Raw genomic sequence first — 19131 nt, 5'->3', positions numbered from 1 at the left:
CCAAACTTTTTTAGCTGTGACCCCATAAACTGACGTGTAAACAACTTGGGACCCCATTGTACAAGGTTATTGCCTCTTGTGCTACTTTTTTTTTATTAATCAATATGTATTTAAACAGTTAAACAAGTAATATGCTGTTTTACACTCAATTATCAGTATCGGATCATGCTGTACAGTCATACCATCTCAGTCCTTTGGCTTCCAGGCACCGGCTCTCAGGCACCGTATGTTTTGGCTTGCAAATCAGTATGACGTACAACAGTAGGTATTTATCTCTCTTCATGTGGAAGCAAAGCCAGACTTGAATGATCAGACTAGCACAATGTCTCTGGATCCCGCACTGATGGTAAATAAACTAATCTTGCCTATTTTTGATCTATCTCAGACACCATTGTTTTTTTCTAACAGTGTGTGGGCTGCTTCAGGTTTCTCTGCAGTTCTAATCTGTGTTTAAATGAGAGAATTTTATTCGCTTTTGTCCCCCTTTTAGCTGGTCTGCGTTTCAAACTCTTTTGCCCTGGTTTAGTCTTAACATAAACCTGTTAGTATTCAGAAAGCAAAACATTTTCTTTGATGTTTTTTTTTATGAAGGGTCTGAGAGATCACTGCTCCAAGACACAAATATTTGAAATGAAACCCACAGATGGCGCTTGACAATGACTCCATTATGGACAACATTGTCCGTTTTAGCTGCTTAGAGTCTGTGTTAAGTAAAACATCTATAGCATGCCCATTTTCAGTTAAATCGTCTAAAGAAAAGTCTGAATTCTGGATTTTATGTTTTGCACTCTGGTCACATGACATCAATATCTTTACTCACTGGCCATTGTCTTTTACGGTATATTGCTACAAGGTAATTCATGTTTTTATCTGACACTGTTTTAAAATGAGCCCAAGTGATGTTTATATACAGTACATAATACATTTACCTACAGTTACTTTTTGTTGTGCGTGTTATGTTTTGAATTGATATATTTAACTGTATTATTCTTCAATATGTCTGGACTTGTCGCCCCGCTGACATTTTATACTTTTGCCTTTCAGACAAAACCTGTGTCCGGTTTGGCCGTGCTTCGCCCCTCATGACCCCCCCTGCTCCCCGTCACTGTCCTGAGCGTTCACGCTGTTTAGACGCGTGTCCTGACGTGGGGCGCTTTAGTCTCTGGTGCCAAACATGAGTGTGACCCAATTACCGTCATGAGTCACAGAAAACAGCAGCGAAGCAGCCGGATTGTTCTGCAAGATCTCCTCAGCAGCAAACACAGCCCAAAACTAAACTCTGGTGAGTTAGCGGTGACTCACGTATGAAAAGCATGACTGGGTCTGCTCACAAACACAACAAGCACTCAGTATAAGATTATTGTTTTGACTTGACTGAAATCTAGGGCTACAGAAGTAATGTGTTTATGAAGCATGGTCCGAAATCAATAGGGCTGCTCTTTTCTGGAACAACCACCCCTCCATCACATTAAAGTGTACTATGCATTTCTAATATGCTGTAAAAGTGAAAGAAATAATAGTTTAACAAAGTGGAATTCTCACAAAATAATTTCTTTCTTACTCTTTCATCTTTTTCCGTGTTTGACATTTAACCTGACCTTCATTTCCAAATTAAGTTCATTAAAAATCCCTGCTATGCAAATTTACTTTCAGCCTCATGAAAAGCACACTGATTTAAAATTCGTAAATTAAACTCGCTGAGACCTCCATATGCCTCACCTCTTCCTGCTCCCCTCCTGGTCCCGCTGCCTCCAGTCCAGCCGGCTCTTGCGATACAGCAGGTTCATGTCGCCGCTGGAGCGCTCCTCGCCGCAGCCAATCACAGCGCAGTGTAGCCGCTTGCTCCGCCTCTCTATGTCACGCAGGAAATGCTCCACTGCCACATCCTGGGCGGAGCCAGAGCTCATGGTATAGAAGAGGAGAAGGAGGTGTCTCAGAGGGAGTCGCCCACAACTCACCTAGATGAGAAGAAAGAGAGCCGACGTTAGAGATCGTAAATGATTCAAATTCATGTTAAACAGTTCCCCAGTGGAGTCGCTCGGAGATTTACTAATTAGTGCGTGAAGTGGCATGTGATATGAAACTCAAGCATCCAAAACTGAAGAAAATGGCTTCATTCTAACTCGCATCCTCTTTATATCTTTGTCTACATCCTCCTTTTTGGTCTTCCTCTACAAATCTTCCCTGTGTACATTTCCATCTCAACCTCTGCTAAAGAATGTGTAAAGAATTTGTCAATTATTTGGTATGTTGTTGATCGAGAGGATATATAATGTAATACATACACTGTTTTCCTTCATTAAAAAGGGGCAAATGATCAAACAAGTTTGTCCTGTGTATGTCTGTAAACTAATGCTGCGTGATATGAGCAAAAACTGTGATATTCAGTTATCGTCTTGAATACTGACATAAAAACTGTATTGCTATACTTTACTAAAACATTTCACTACATTCCAGTCCAATTTAGAGCAGAACTAAGTAACACATGCCCCTAGAGGCCATATGCGCCACTGCAGCTGTTGCGTTTTTTTACTCATTAATTGTCTGTGGGAGTAAATACTACACTGACAGAAAAGACAAAGGGATATTGTACATCCAATTATACAATAGAGATATTTTTTCTCACTCAAACTTGGCTGTAGATACGCAAGTAGCTTTGCCCGTTAGCCTGTTAGCTTCTTCTTCATGATTCTATTAGTGTGTATTGGGGCCTCCGACCCGTATGAAGAATATGTTAATCTCATTCAGAATTGTGTCATCTAATGCACTGGTTCTCAACTGGCGGGTCCCAAAAATGTATTGCAGGCCTTTCCCATAGAACATTTCTTGTAGCATTTATCAACTGAAAATGTGCAAAAACATAACCCGAGTTTGTTAAAGCGATGGGTGCCACTGTCTCAGCTTTATAGATTTATCCAGTACTTAAATTAACAATAATGTAAAATATTGTATTTTAACGGATTCAAACTTCAAAGTGTTTAAAGGGTTCTAATGAATGTTCTTAAAGGGGCTACTGTTGGCCACTTTATACTCACTACTGCCACCTCAGGTAATACGCGTAACTGCACCTTCTATATTCAGCTCGTGCATGACAGCAATTCGGACCCGAACAACTTTTTGAGTGACAGTGCAGGATTTTAGAGGCAGTTCTGGTGAACAAGTCTGGGCTCATTCTACACATTAGGACATGGCTGGAACATGTAGAGGGAGGATAAAAAGTGTCAAAACAGTGACAAAAACGTGACAAAAACGCAACAAAAAAGTAACAGAAGTGAAAAAGTGACGGCAACAACACGAGGAAAAAGATCAGTTTAGATCAATTTTGTAGCTTTCAAATGAGGCGTTCCACTGTCATATAGGCGGTAAGCTCCACTCAAGAAGCTTTTCGATTCTGGTAAAGCTGAACTGGAGGTGGGGAGTAAGAGGTTAATGGGTTCACGGTTTGTCATCGTAGGGTGAAGGTGGTTCCCGACGCCGCACTTCAACAATAGCAGCAATAAATGATGTCACACAAGTTTAAGATGTAAAAAAAAGAGCAATGGATGATTGTGTTTATGTGATGTGTATTCTTTATCAGCCCCACAGAAAACCCTAAATTTTAGTCTTTTGAATTGGTGCTTTTGTTGTATCTCAAAGGAATAGTTCACAGTTTTTTCCATATATGTGATATGTTCTTACCTGAGCTTAGACGAGTTGATACGTACCTGTCTGGTCTTTGTGCTGCCCCCAGTCACACAAAACGACCAAAGATGTTTTTAGCATTTGGCCTCTCCATGTATATTCCTATAGCTCCAAACGGGGTGAAGTTAGAAGCGATCAAACTCTTCCACGGGCACAAAGACCAGACAGGTATGTATCAACTCGTCTAAGCTCAGGTAAGATCTCAGTATGGAAAAACGGCGAACTATTCCTTTAAGTAGTAAATTTGGTGGTCGAAATGATTTGTAAGTTTGTGTCAGATGAATTGGCCCGCACACCGCCGCCCTTAATAAACAGACAACCCTGATGCCTTACAAAGAAAGTTTGTCTACGCCAAACCTCCGGAGTATCACATGCAAACGATTCATACTTTTATTATCGCGTTATGAATATTTGAGTAAGCATGATAACTCAGCTGTAGTGCATGTTTGGCTGCGGGCCCTGGGATGGCCTAGCTGCAGCAGACAGTAATGTAGTCTGTCATATGTGGCGCATGCACACGCTCACCCCACGAGGAGTCAGGCCCGCTGCTGTTGTGGGGCAGAAAACTCACGGTCCAACACTGGAGAATATGGACAATACAGTTGGCTCAGAAAAGCACAGATGTCGCTGACGCACAATTGTAGTGTTTTTCCATCATAAACATCAACACTGTCCTCTACGGTTACAGAGTCGATGCTTCAGAAATGTGCTCGGGACAGTGTGGGGGTACGGTTACACTTGGGCCAGAACTCATTGTGTTTACAACATTGGCTCCCTGTTCAAGATATCAAGAAACAAAATAGACACATTTTTGCAACTTATTTGTGTACACTCTTGGGAAAATAGGCTACAATTACAATCACACAATTACACTGTCTGAACATAGAAAAGTGGCCACCTGGAGTTAACTACTGTAAATGTTCTGGCGTCGCTGCAGTTCGTCAGGTCTAGGTTCAGCAACACTATCTGAGATCAGCTGACGACCTGAACATCCTGAATGACCAGGTTATTCCATCATCTTCCCTGATGGGCATATTCTAAGATGACAATGCCAGGAAAGAATGGCTCAGGGAGCACGAGACATCATTTCACACATGGATTGAAAAGAGTCCAGATCTGAATCCCATTGAGAATCTTTGGCATGTGCTGGAGAAGGCTTTGCCCAGTGGTCACACACTCTCCCATCATCAATACAAGATCTTGGGTGATGAGTTAATGCAACACTGGATCTTTTGACATTGCAAAAGCTTAATGAAACAATGCCACAGTGAATGTGTGCTGTAATCAAAGCTTATAGGGACTATACAGAGTTTAAACATGTTAAAAAATATGTGTTTTCTTCCACATGTTCCAGCCATGTCCTAATGTGTAGAATGAACTCAGACCTGTTCACCACAACTGCCTCTAAAATCCTGCACTGTCACTCAGAAAGGTGTTAATTCGGGTCCGAAGTCATGCACGAGCTTAATATAGAAGCTGCAGTTACGTGTAAGACCTGAGGGGGCAGTAGTGAGTATAAAAATGACCAACTTGCATCTAGTCGGCACGGTAGTACAGCGGTTAGAGCTCGTGCTTCACAGCTAGAAGGTCCGGGTTCGATTCCCACCAAGGACGGGGCCTTTCTGTGTGGAGTTTGCATGTTCTCCCCGTGTCTGCGTAGGTTTCCTCCGGGTACTCCGGTTTCCCCTACCACTAAAAACATGTACAATAGGCCAGGATGTATGAGAGTGTGTTTGAGAGTGCGCATGGGGGACGACGGATGAAAATTAGCCTAAGGCTACAATCCGGTGTGGCTTGTTCATTAACTTGCACTGTCCCTACCAAATAAACCGTAAAAATAGTCTCTTGAAGATGGTCCGACTAAATGTTAGTGTGTCCCTGTGCATTTTCGTCACACATATTTGTTGCTGTTTTGACACTTTTTTCAAGAAGATTTTAGATCTGGGTAAAGCCAAACTGGAGAAAATGTGCTCGGTTCAGGCTTAAGAGGTTAATTCTATCTCTGTAACAAATCACTTTTCTATGTTCCTCTTTCAGTGATCATCATATGGAGGCAAAGAATGTTTCCAAACCGTACATGAATGAACTCTTTCTTTTTTATTTCTGTATGTTTGAATTCAATGAGTCCTGAATTCAGCTTTCTGTGTATGTAATATAATGCACAATGCAGTATGGCATAAAAAATGCGTAACTCTTTAATTTTAAAGCAATGTAATCGCGATTCGCACATATTCAATTGCGCCTCTAGATGTACCACTGGCCCATACAGCGTTCCCTGATGGAGCAGCCCATATACCAGCGTGCACTCTGCTGATCAGGTCGGGTTACCTTCAGCGCGTCGAGCAGTGGGTTGGACGTGTCTTTTGTCTTGGCCCAGTGTGTCACCAGCGTGTCACCAATGTGGGCCGGTCTATTCCTGGACTGACCACCACCTTGGACACTGCTCCTGTGGCGTGGTCACGGTTGTGCTGATGGGTCTATGATAATTAGGTTAGGGAGCTGCCTCTGTAGGTAGGGCTTTTGTTTAACACAAGCTTTGATTTGGGTTTCTGGGATGAAGCAACAGAGCGGGACAGGAACTGATGCAGAGGTGGTTGTTGTGGACTGGGTTGCTATCTGTAAATCTGAAGTGAACTATTGAATTACACAACAAATATTGATGTAGATTCTTGTGATTTCCATATTCATATGTTACTGAAGGTGTACAGTTTGTATAACTGAGTGACTGACAGATCACTTTATTTGCTTCACCTACAGTCGCTCCTAATGTCTTTTTAGTGTGACCTGCAAGTTGTTTACAAAGATGTGCAGGGTCACGAAGCATTTATGTCATTCTAAAGCCTGTGAACTCATCTCATCAAACTGGATTTGTATGCAACACTGAAAAAACATTAAGCATTCATGCACAGGCAAACAAATGACATGCATATTATATCGCATGTAAGCGCACATATGCATATGGCACTTTGCGAGATGCTCGGCATCCCATATATGAACCATAGCAACGGTAAGCCTGGCTGGTTCACTCGAAGTTAAAACATAATGTTATGCACATATATAATCATAAACGCTGCAAAGAAATCTTTGACTCCTCTGAATGTTTGGTTAATTAGCTCGAGCAAACAACTCATAGATGTGCCTGAGCGCCTATAGTTGGTAAGGCTGCTGTGCATATACAATACACTACACTGTGGGTTTGAGTCCAACAGTTTGCTGAAAGTCTCTGCCTCCTTTTAATCTGTACTGCCCTGTCCAGTAAAAATCCTTAGGGGCAAAAATATAACCTTATTAAAGCCAAGGGGTGGGGATTTGGTGAGAAAAAACAATATTTGAGAAAATTAAATTGTAAAAAGGGACTAGATGCAAGTTGGTCATTTTTATACTCACTACTGCCACCTCAGGTCTTACGCGTAACTGCAGGTTCTATATTAAGCTCGTGCATGACGGTACTTCAGACCCGAATTAACACCTGTTTGAGTGACAGTGCAAGATTTTACAGGCAGTTGTGGTGAACAGGTCTGGGGTCATTCTACACATTAGGACATTGGAACATGTAGGGGGAGGAAAATACTTAATTTTAACATTTTTAAACTCCGTATAGTCCCTTTAAGGAATTCGATTTGTATGTTTACCAAACTAAAATCTTGCTGAAATTAAATTATCCATGTGATTATTGGTGTAATCTATGGGAAATGCCAGTACGGCTTCAACAGACACTACACATACATGCTGTGGTTAACATGATGGAATTGACAGTGAAAACTGTAAATCTATAAATCAATGTCAGCTTTTAAACTTTCCTTAGAGATTAGAGGAAAATGAAGCACCCAACAAGAACAGACTCCAGACATTTGATTGGCGAGAAAATACTACACGACCAACAGGTGAGAAATGACTGAAAAGGTGAGTCTTTATAACACGCATGTAACAATACAATAGTTGTCTGGTGGAACATCATGTGCTGTGTCTATTGTCTAGACATATATGATCAAGTCAGACATACACAGACTGCTGTGCCTCTGCGCTGCAGCCCAATGCCTTGCAGTCTGTACAGCCACTGCCCCTCACTGTGAGACAGTCAGGACACGCACTCAGCAGATACACACTGTAGTCTGGAGACTCATTAAGTATAATAGGGCAATGCAATCGTCTCAAATCTCAGCACGTAACAGCCACAAATAATGGAAGATATATTTAGCAGAACAGACAACTTCTATATTGTTTTTAAGTTAGGGGGTGGGCAAAATGGCAAAACCCAGATCATGAATTTGATTTGATCCTGATTCATGTAAACAGTTAATTGAACCATTATCCGATTCACACTTCACTATGATTGGTTAAATTCACATGTAACAACAGGAGAGGTGGGTGGGCGGGTAAATGTGCCTGTGTTTGAGCTGCCCAGCCCTGATTTATCTTACAAGAAAGTATTTGAACACTTAAGATGAACTTCCACCGTTTATTGCACCGAAGCAACAAGTATTCTTTTGCTGCAGCCACTTACGGTAATATAGTAATCTCATGTTTCAGTATAAGCGCACGCATGCCGAGCTAAAATAGTGTTTAACAGATAAGAGTGCTTTTGTGAGGCTTGCTTCAGGAACAATTGGATCCGAGGGCTGAGCAGAGCGGCGGTGGTACAGGCTGTCTTGTTCATTTCTTCTGCACAAATCGTTCTGAACACCACATGCTCCCACATATACGTGCGAGGCTCGGGAATCAAGCCTGAAATCAGTAAGTAATTATACACCGATACAGAAGCAGCAACATAAAGGAGCTGATTTAGAGCCAAGATGTCGATAGATATTTACAATTTACCTAAAATACAGGGCTTCTCTGTATTTTGCTCATAAGGACTTGGGCAAAGGTTATTTAGTGTTGCGAGCATAGAGGACAACGGTAAATCAGAGCACCAGCCAAACCCGGGGCCAGACTGCACAGTTTATGCCGTTTAGCTTCAAGGAACATAAGGAAGCAAGGATGAGTTAGCAAGCAAGCAAGGAAGGAAGGAAGGGTGCACAGGGAGAAGGAGAAGGCGAGAAGCTGCAACTATTCTTTAAAAAAAAATGCTCTATGTCGATGTGATACAGTGCATGCTGACCTTGTGAGATGATTGAATGTTGTCACACTGATATGAAACTATATATGTTCAAACTCTTAAGCTGAGTCAGAACCAGAAGAAAACAAGGTCCAGAATGAATGTCCAAAACATCCAAATTGAACAACTTGTCGCAATGCATGTTCTCCTGATATGTCATTCATTTATTTGGATGTTTGTGCTCCTGTAATATAAACACTTGCCAACACTATGAGTCTGAGAATGTAAGAAATGCACTTAAATCAAACAGCTGATGAGTATACAAGCAAATGGAGGCAGAGGAGAGGAGAGGCCCAGCGGATGGAGAGGAAAAAAAAAAAAAAAAACACAGTGAAAAGCAGCCAGACTACGCGCAGGATGGGGGAGGGAGGTGAAAATCTCGCACACTAGTCGCTGTGTGTGGTCTCCTAGCAACACTGTCAGCCGAGCATCTCCTCCTCAGCCCCTGAATATATGCACCGAACAGGACGTCAGCCCGGTGCTCCCCGCAATGAGCCGGGCGATCACAGACATCAGCGGCGCGTGTGATCGGAGCTATCTTTAAAAGTAGCATCTGCATGTGCCACTTTATGACACATTATGAGCAACGACGCACACTGGGGAGAGCGCCGTATATGGGAAGAGCGAAACCGTATATATAACGGATTGCGTACGTGATTATGAGGGGTGGGGAATGGAAAGTGGTTGATGTTAATGGTGGCACGATGTTGTGTGCAAGATAATATCAACAAAAATGGTTGTCTGGAAGATGTGCCACGTGATGAGAAACCAAACAAAAAGCAACAGAAGAGGAGGGGAGAAAATACCTGCAGCAAAGATGTGTTTCTGCACTTTTGTGGCTTGTTCATAAACTCAATGAACCTAAACTAAGACAATAGTTGCACATTTAGATGTTACTTTGTCATTATCGAGGGGTCTCCATATGACTTTTTCTTACTTTTGACTCCTTCTGACTTTTAGGGTGTGTATCAGGGAAAGTTACCTCATGGATAAGTTTATAGTGATGTTGCTTTTTGATCCTTATATACAAATAAGCTTCCCCACAATGTCGGCACCATCTATCACTGTGAAGCAGAATTCACCAAGGGTTTGTTCCTCCACTCTCCATTATGATTTCATTTGCAATTAATCGTGCAGCCCATATATTGAGATAACGTTCGTAACCAGGGCGATCTTCAGACACCAGCGGCGCGTGTGATTTGAGCCAAAAGTAGCACCTGTATCTAGCACATTATGACACATGAGCTACGACGCACATCGGTCGTGTATGGCAAGCACATAATCACGTGGACCCGAGTATGATTATGTTCCTGTTCGAGATGCAAAAAATGTCTGAATGCGGCGCCTGTATATGTGCCTGCCTGCATGTCAAGGACGGATATTGTTTACTGCGCTGTTGTGCTGGAAAACAAAGCATGACCTGTGGCCGCGCCTTCAAAGTCAAGAACAGTGGGATGGGGAAATGAAGTGAACATCTGCATTTCCATGACAACTGCAATCGCCACCTGCGGTTAGACGTCATATGATGATCGCATGGAAAAATCAGCCCACCGCCAACGCTGTTACCCAACAAAATGAATCATGGGAAATAATTAATGCGCCCGAATCCGACATCAGCGACGATTTTGATTTGGTACCGATATTTTTGAGGGTATTTTCCAATTTCAAGTCCAAGAGGCACTTTATCTTAAATTTATGGTGATTTAAAACCAAATCAAGGACCCAAAAATCTTTTCGCTGATAACCATCAACCAGTGATTTTCCAGTTAATGCTTTTTTTTTATTATAAACTCATAGATTTATATAAGAATTCATCATTACAGCACAAATAATAAATGAGATCTAAAAAGTACTGCTACAATTTTCATTAAATTTTATATTTTTAGGAATGTTTAACCTCTTACCCAGTTTTTTCAGTTCAGTATTACCCAAATCTAAAAGCTTCTAAACTGAAAAGCAACAGTGTAGCTTTGTCGCCAGGTTTTTGTCACATTTTTGTTGCTTTCCCATTGTTTACTTTTCACTGCGTTTGTGTCGTTTTTGCCTTGTTTTTGTCACTTTTAATTCTCCCTCGTTTTCATCGCTATTTTGATCTCTTTTTTTAAGCTTTTAGGTAAAGCCAAACTGGAGAAAATGTGCTCGGTTCAAGTGCGGGTTAAGACGTTAAAATCAGTAAAATCCCTGGTGCTCGACCCGGAAGTAGAGCAATGACATCATCACTTAACATATGGCTGCAGCACATGTTCCCGTCTCTGCATTATGAGAACCAGCCACAGCTCTGACAATTGGCTGAATGTCTGTAAAATAAAGCTTGGAGAAAAGATCTAAAGAATAAATACATAAAAGGATGGTACCAGCTCAGTATATACATATGGAATAATTCCCCAGAGCATCAATTTTCCTTCCTATGAGCGAGTCTTGTTGATGCTAGAGGTCATAGGGGTTTGTACCTAATAAAGTGGCCAGGGGTGATGAATGTTTGCATTGTAAAGCCAAAGATTGCATGTCTAATTTAAAATCTATGACACTTATGCACACACCTAATTAATTACTAAACGACAGATCATTGCAGTTGTATTTTTTTTGCATGAGAGACCAAATGCCATCATATTAAACATTCACTGAGCACATAGCCCATAAAATCACAGCTTCAACAACAGAGGAGCAGCCCCGGCGACTCCTGGTTAACCCGACTAATTTGTTTCCTAATACCTACACGCGTTCACTGCCACAAAACATTTCCAAATGAGTTTAATGGTGTGAGTAAAAGTGGCAGACCCATAATGAGTTCAGTTGGTTCGCGTTGCTTCGAGCCTCCTCCAGGCCGACGCTGGTTAAACTGTCGGAGCGTCGAAACCGCTTTGATCTGGTCTAGCCAAAAGTGATGGCATGCTGGTTCAGTAAACACGCTCAAGACACAGGGGTGTACAATCCGTTTATGCCTTCTAATGCTAAATAAACAACAATCAATTGGTTTATGGCAGAGTATGTGGATGAGAGTATCATGGACTTTGAACTAAAGGGGTGCACAATATATCGCCAAAATATTATCATCATAATAACCTCTGGAAACATGACTCCCATTGTACATATCCATCCAATGTGACATCATTATGATGAGCAGGTTAACACAGACTTTTGACCAAGGACATGCAAGTATCTAGCCTGGGAACACCCATGCTGCTCGAATTGTTTCGAACTGCACAACAGCCTGGGGACCATGGCCGAAATTTTTGCATGGATTTGGGGACTAATCACAGAACGAGGAGGGACGGCAAGACGATGACGAGCTATTCGACCTACGTAAGGTTGTAGTTTGTTTACGGATAAAACGTTCTTTTTTTTAAAGTTTATTTACAGATCCAACATGACAGAGCAGAGACGCCATATTTTGATAAAGCTTCAGTTCTAAATAGTTTAGCTCAAAAGTTTACAGCGGGTACCATGATACGATTGGCTATAAGCGCCCAATAAACGGCTATGGACCATCGTAAACCACACCTCTCCTACGAGAAAACGAATTGGTGGTCCCCAGACTAAATATAACTTGTGATAGTTTGGGTGGCGCTAGACAGGCTAGCAAGTATCACAACATTTCTGTGTATTTGTCCTTATTTCTTCGATTTAACCCATAAACAGCTGGTTAATTTGCGTCGAATATACAAGAGAAATAGATAGTTGCACTTTATGAATTGCAGAAAACAAAATTATAACGCAAACATATGAATCCATTTGTAAGGAACTGCCCTTCATTTCCATCCCTTTCTTTTGTATTGTTGTTAAAGATTTCTGATGCTCATTTGTCACTGAAAACCTTGAGAAAGAGGTATTTTTTTAATATTGATTGGTTGACTAGTTTTCATCTAGCAAAGTTTTTTGTTTTGTTATTTTCAAAGCTTTATCTACTTTGCATTACCACTTTCTCTGTTTTGATCCTTCAACCTGAAATTTACAACCTCATTTGGAAACTATTTTTATTTGCATATCGTGTTATGATTAACAGCATGAAGCGGCGAGAATAAAAGTATTATATATTTGCCCACGTTGCGCCGCTTCCAAAACCTGAAGTCACTTTTCACCTCCGGCGTCTTTGCAGCTACAGAAAGCTTGTCTAAACTGGTCTTAATGTGGTGCCCAGACTCGACAATATTGCTTTGTGCAGTGGATGCCTGCGGTGACGAGAAAGGCGTGGAGAAAGACCACTGCGGGTCACACATGGATGGCAGAGGCGGACAACATACTAAATATTTCCTTTGACCTTTTTCCTTTAGGCATAATAACATAAAATACATTGAATACTTATCAAATATTCAAGCCTATGATTAAAGATGCACACTGTTTTGCTGTTGCTGCTTTGCTTGGACTTTATTCATCAGCATCAGGAGCAACATCAAACCTGGAATGTCGTTTATCCTAAAAACTGAAAATATCTCATTGCAAAACTTGTCCCATATAATGAAGTGTCTTAATATCTTCATATTTACTGAATAAAAAAACATTATAGAGCTGCAACATCAGGATGCTGTGTCACTGTTTTGCCCAAAGCAACAGAATGTAGGAGGTCAGGAAGCCGCAGACATACAACCACACATATTCAATTATACATGCTCTGAACACTTCACACACGCTCTTCCCAATGTTGAGCAAATCGGTTAAAAGTTTTATCCCCCTCAACCTAAAATACCCTTCAATTAAACTTCTCCACTCTTGATCACTCTTGCATAAACCTGAAACACTTTTTGGTCACATAACTGTTTATAAAGACTGAGTGCACGTTCAGCAAAAGCATGAAAGGTTTGTTCTCACCAGTTTAGGAGAGACGCTTTATTTGCTTTGTACTTTTTTTTTTCCTGCAGTCGGGGAGGCTATGGCTGAGGGTGACTTCAGTCGGTGAGTGGATGATATCATTTCTAAATAGTGCCTTGAATGAGAACCTTTCGGGGAAGAGTGAATATTGTGGTGAGGGAGAGATGGTCGAGCATGTTATTGTGTTCTGAGCCAGATATTGGCAGCAGAGACGTGTATTACAGAAAATCATGTTCTTTGTTAAAGCAATATTGCTCAGGTGCTTTGTAACAGTAATTTTAAAAGTGCTGGGATTTCTTAAAGGTCTATTTTTGAGGATTTAAAATGGACAAAGGGTTCCCTGGACTTGGGAGGGGGCAGGAATGCACCGGGAAGCTGAGTGACAACTGGCATAAAATAATACAAATAGAAGAAGAATGTTTATCTGCAAAGTCTGCTTTCTGCAACTCCTTGTCCAGTATGAAAGGTCTTCCATTATATGCTAATTGCTATATTAGCAAACATCAGGTAAAGGTCACTTCTTTGATGCTGAGTTCATTCATATATAAATGTAGCTACAAACCAAGTCACAGGCATTATACTCTCTGTGTCTGATATTCAGATAAATGGAGCGGGTTGAGTGAGGAAGAGCATCTGTGCACAACCCATGGAGCTTAGGATTGTGTCGAAACAGCTAGGAATTCTGGGATTTCTGTCCATCCATAATAATAAACAATTGTATATAAAGAAGTTATTATTCTCATAACAACATTAGGGCCCATTGTGTTGGATGTATTTACCTGTAACACGATTCTTTTCTCAGCATTGTTGTTTGTAGCTAATCTTAGTCGATGGATTCTCTTTGCTAGTGCCCCTAAATACTTCTATGGTAAGGTATTTACAACATTCCATACCAACCTCTATCACTGCATTTAGTCATGTACATTCTTTCATAGAAAATGTAGCCTATATATGTATATGTTCTGCTTTGTTTTCTTTCTTGCAATAGCTAACAGTACTGTTTACACTGAAAATGTCTGCGATGTGTGTGTAAATAAACACTGTGCACACACGCATAATATCAATAGTCCAAGATGGTGAGAGCAGCTCTAATCAGCGGCAACACTTGAATCTTCACTCCCCTCCTCTTTGCCCTTCATCACCGTCTTCTGCTGGAATCTGCAGTTACCAAGGTGACCCACTGCACTTAGCATCGGCCTGTGCGGACACTGGCCGCAGCCTTAAGAAGACAATAAAACAACGCACGCCACTACAGAGGCAAAAATGGATGGGGTTTCTATGGTAAAGATGTTACTCACATTACCATTCATTCAGTATCTCAAACAATACTTACAAAGCATTTCCAAACACAAGCTATTCATGAACACTTTGCAAATATACCTTTTCATTAAAACTTAACTACACACAACCTATATCATCATCTCCATGCTTACTGAGATGTATTCATAATGAGTTCGTTATCACCTCATGATTAACCTATAAATGCTTTATAGGTACGCCGTATTATAAAGTGTTTTCATATTGTATCATGACTAAACGTTTTGCTTTCTTTGGTGAAATTGCCCGAGAGCTGCTATGATGCAAGGTTTCCATAGTAACAAAGATATGGAAAACAATTTAGTCCCCAAGTTAAATTTAGACCAGCATGAAACAGCATCGCGATGACAAGAGCATCCTCAACATGTGAAGTCTGCAGCCGTCTCGATATTTTTCTGTAAGGATGAGGCCAGGCCGAGTTAGCGATGCTGCGCTGGAGTGTATGTGAGTTAAAAGACCCCCCTGAACGCTGAGGGAAAAGCTCTGCAGCTGCACACGCTTCACTGAACCACAATCCTTCTGCAAGACTTTTTATAGACGAGGATTACCCAGCAATATTGTGCGCCTCCAAGTTTGTTTTGTTTGCCTTTGAGACGGCATATAGATATTCAAACTGTGCACTAAATGAGGTGTAAAGGAAGACATTTAGTACTATATTGGACAATATTTTAAATCGTCCAGAGCTTTTCAATCATGGTAAAGGTTTCCAAAGTCGTCAACTGGCCTAAGTTGTTTGAGTCTGATTTTTCGCTCATCTACTGTATGTCCCACTGACTCTTGGTCTGGGAAACTGGCTTGGGGTGAATAATAACAAGGTGGGGCTACTCCCCTCAAGAGAAGTGCTTAAAATCTGCTTGACTCCCGGAGGATGAACAGATGAGTGTGACAAAGCCTTTTGGATGAACTGAATAAATCCAGACCAGTTTGAAAAACCTTCAGACCACCATAAATAATAGGGCTGGGACAAAATATCATATCTTATTGTATCGCAATACTTTCAATACTTGTGGTTGGAGGCATTTTTATCATGCACTCAATAATAGTTACGCTGCACTTTGTTACATTTTGCACTTTTCAACGTTAACACTTCAATAAATGTCAGGTGCTATTCTCTTTATAAACTTTGGACACATGAAGCCTAGGCGTTAATTCAATGATCGCTTCCGAGCGGGCCACACCTCCACCTCAGCCATCAGCGTAAGAGCCGCACCTCCATTTCAGCCAAGCAGCCAATCATCGCCCTCGGTCCCGCTTTTAAGCCCAAGCAATCATGGTTCGTTCGCTTCCCAGCTGCGCTGCAACCCGCCTCCACCCCATCTCCGCCTCTTCCGTCCATGGCTTCTACCTGCTGCAGCTTCACGGGTCTCCCATACCACCACCAGTGTCCAGGCTCCGGGGGAGACATCCCTAACTACAAGCTGTTAATCCATACTGACTTTCACACATCGATGTCTACCGCCGGGGTCTGATCGCCAAAGACTAATATACATGTCAATAAATCTTCCTAATCGCTGCTTTTGTCTGTTTGAGTCTATCCAGGTTGAAATTACTGTTTCATAATTACTTACTGTATCGCAATATGTATTGGAAAGGCCCCTGAGAATACGTATCGAATCGTGACAAAAGTGTACCGTCCCCAGCCCGAATAAATATCATATTGCTGTGAGCTTGCAGTAATGATATCTGACAGAATGTTACAGTGCGATGTCAAAATAAAATCTCAGTCGTTACGTTACATTAGTTTGTTGTACCTATTTATTTATGTGTTTATTCATTTTCATGGATGGGGATACTGTTTACATCTAGGCCAGGGCTGTCCAAACCTTTTTTTCACCGGGGGCCACATATTGAAGTTAATAGTTTAGGGCCACAAACTGGTGGTCAGTGATAAGAAACATTCAACTGGGTGAATGTAAGTGATGTTTTAACTGCGTCCCACACCTTTATTTAGACTTGAAGCTTAATGCAGCTCTGACTGACAGAAAGATTTTCCGAGGCTGTAATCGTGTGGAATGTTTGCTCTTACAGTAAAAAGTACCATCTCGGGTGATGCGTACCAATTCAACAAGAAGCTAAAGTGCCACCAAAAAATGGTCTAAGGACTTCTGCTTCTAATTTTCAGCACTTAAAATGTCAGAAATCCAGCACCTTTTACATACTTGCAAATTTTATCTGCAAGTCCACGACTTTTATGAAATAGTCTGTCCTTGGCTCGAAAATCCCTATCTACTCAGCATCAATTAAGCAAAGCCTGATCGCCCAAAGCAAAGTCCTAGATCAGCTGAATATCCTTGTACAGTAGAAGATATGTGATTTGCCCCTGAGCGGGTTGTAATGACTAAGGCCTCATACATACAATACTTTGGAGACATTGATTTAAAATGCACAAGGAAGCCTCAGTCATGGGACGCAAGATGAAAAACAGATTCAACCTTGAAGGAAAAGCAAACGAATCCTTGTGAGTTCTGATCATTTCTCCAAAGCGCAACCTCATTATCACAAACCCTCCAACTAACCCTTGATTAAAAGACAGGGCAGGAGCGTAGGTGTGCAGGTGTAGCCCACAAGTGGCCGTCCAAATTTCAAAACACAGGCTACTCATTGTTCTGCAACTCCCACGACACACAAGTCAAAGAGTAGGCTCTACAGAATAAACATGCGTGCCCACACACAGCCCTCCCACTCATCTCGTTACATACACAGATAATGTCTTGTATGGCCTAGTTATGAGAGCTGGGTGGTAACAACTCAGCAGAATAACATTACAATATGGAAATGGAAACACACCAGGATAAACAGGTGTCATGTACTTGAAACTAAATTTCCTCTTACAGTTCATTCTTGACTTGATATAATTAATAGCAGATGAAAGCCATAACACATTCCAACCAACCCTTAATTATAATTACGATTGTTTGTGTTGGTGAGAAATGGCTCAAAAAACAAGTCTTTACTTTGAACACACTCATCTCTCATTCGACCCGACAACGTTGCTCGGAGTCTTTGCTGTCTTTGGCTTTAAACTGTATCTGTACATTTTCATCAAGGATGTACTGAACGAATAGAATTACTGATATATTACATTTGTATTTTCTCAGCTCTGTTTTAAGGGTTCTGTTCCATTTCACGGCAAGAGTAAAGGGGATAGTGGTAATCTATATTCTTTACCGTAACATGATTTAATGCAGCTCAGTTACTCTGGAACTATAATACGAGAGGCAAGGGCAACAAATGTAAAACAGAAAGGAAATATATCTAAAATAATTTGCAGCTTAGAAGTATACTGTGGGTGGAATTTAAGGTTTAGAATATTGTACTTTTCTAAATTTGGACAGGTGTTGCCTTCTTTCCAGTGCAATTTTGACATTAATAGTTCAGTAGATCCATCTTGAGCTCCAGATACACTGTCTGCAGCTTTTTCCTATTTAATGCCAAAGGTATAGGAAATAACGAAGTCCCCTATTTCTAAAGTGTGTGGTGGAGCACATAAAAGAGCTCTATAGTGCAGTTGCCTTGAAATGAATCTGACATTGACGCTGGCAGTGATTGGCAGTTTTTCAGCTGGGAGTCTCACTTGAGAAATCTGTATTCCTGTTATTCCGGCTCGCGATTGTGCTGGCAGCTGTAAAACCAAGAGGTACAAGCTGGAACAAATGTGATGGCATGTTACTTCACAGCAGGGTGTCTTACTCGGGCTTCTCTGACACACACTAGAAAATGATAATCGACATATTAGGGCGCCCTGACCCAAGAAGTAGTGAAGACATGCCTGCTTATCGTTGATATAAATTTTTTGGAAACTTAACAGTTGCTGAATGTCTTATCAAAAGCAACTCTCCATCACCAATGGTGGCTCACTTCTGGTGTGAAGCAGCTGGGATTCTCTCCAGTGATAATGAAGATTGCTTTGACATTTCCAGCACTGTAAGTTATTCTGTGTCAAATTTGCATTTCAGTGTACCCCACACGCAAGTATAGCATCGTGCCCCCGTCTTCACCTATTTCCAGCAAATGTTGCTGAACCTGAGTTTTTGCCTGTTCCCTGTGACCTTTGGGAATGGCACAGACAATGAATTACCCTGGCAAGACACTTCTGCTCCACTGTTACTCTTTAGATCAGCTTTAGATTTAAAAAATAATCATAAATTGCATCAACATTATAGCAATTACAGATACAATGTAGATGTTCAAGTTCAAAATGATTTAGTCAAGGTCTTTTGAAGGTCCTG

The 19131-nt window shown here is 41.2% G+C and overlaps 1 protein-coding gene and 1 long non-coding RNA gene across 3 annotated transcripts in view; one reads left to right on the top strand and one right to left on the bottom strand.

Annotated features, from left to right (window-relative positions):
- Positions 1-1437, top strand: part of LOC306970537 — a 46631-nt gene extending 45194 nt beyond the window's left edge. The window contains exon 3 of the long non-coding RNA XR_013793404.1: positions 1045-1437. This is a non-coding gene — a long non-coding RNA (uncharacterized lncRNA). The remainder of the gene's footprint in view (positions 1-1044) is intronic.
- Positions 1-19131, bottom strand: part of nyap1 (neuronal tyrosine phosphorylated phosphoinositide-3-kinase adaptor 1) — a 37900-nt gene that overhangs the window by 11717 nt on the left and 7052 nt on the right. For both annotated transcript variants that reach the window (XM_079566520.1, XM_079566519.1), the window contains exon 2: positions 1720-1958. In XM_079566520.1, the coding sequence (XP_079422646.1) occupies positions 1720-1907 (188 nt within the window). In that variant the 5' untranslated portion in view covers positions 1908-1958. The remainder of the gene's footprint in view (positions 1-1719; positions 1959-19131) is intronic.

This window comes from Gobius niger (genome assembly GCF_951799975.1).
Source record: "Gobius niger genome assembly, chromosome: 11".
NCBI classification, from domain to species: Eukaryota; Metazoa; Chordata; class Actinopteri; order Gobiiformes; family Gobiidae; genus Gobius; species Gobius niger.
This window is presented reverse-complemented; position numbering and strand designations above follow the sequence as displayed.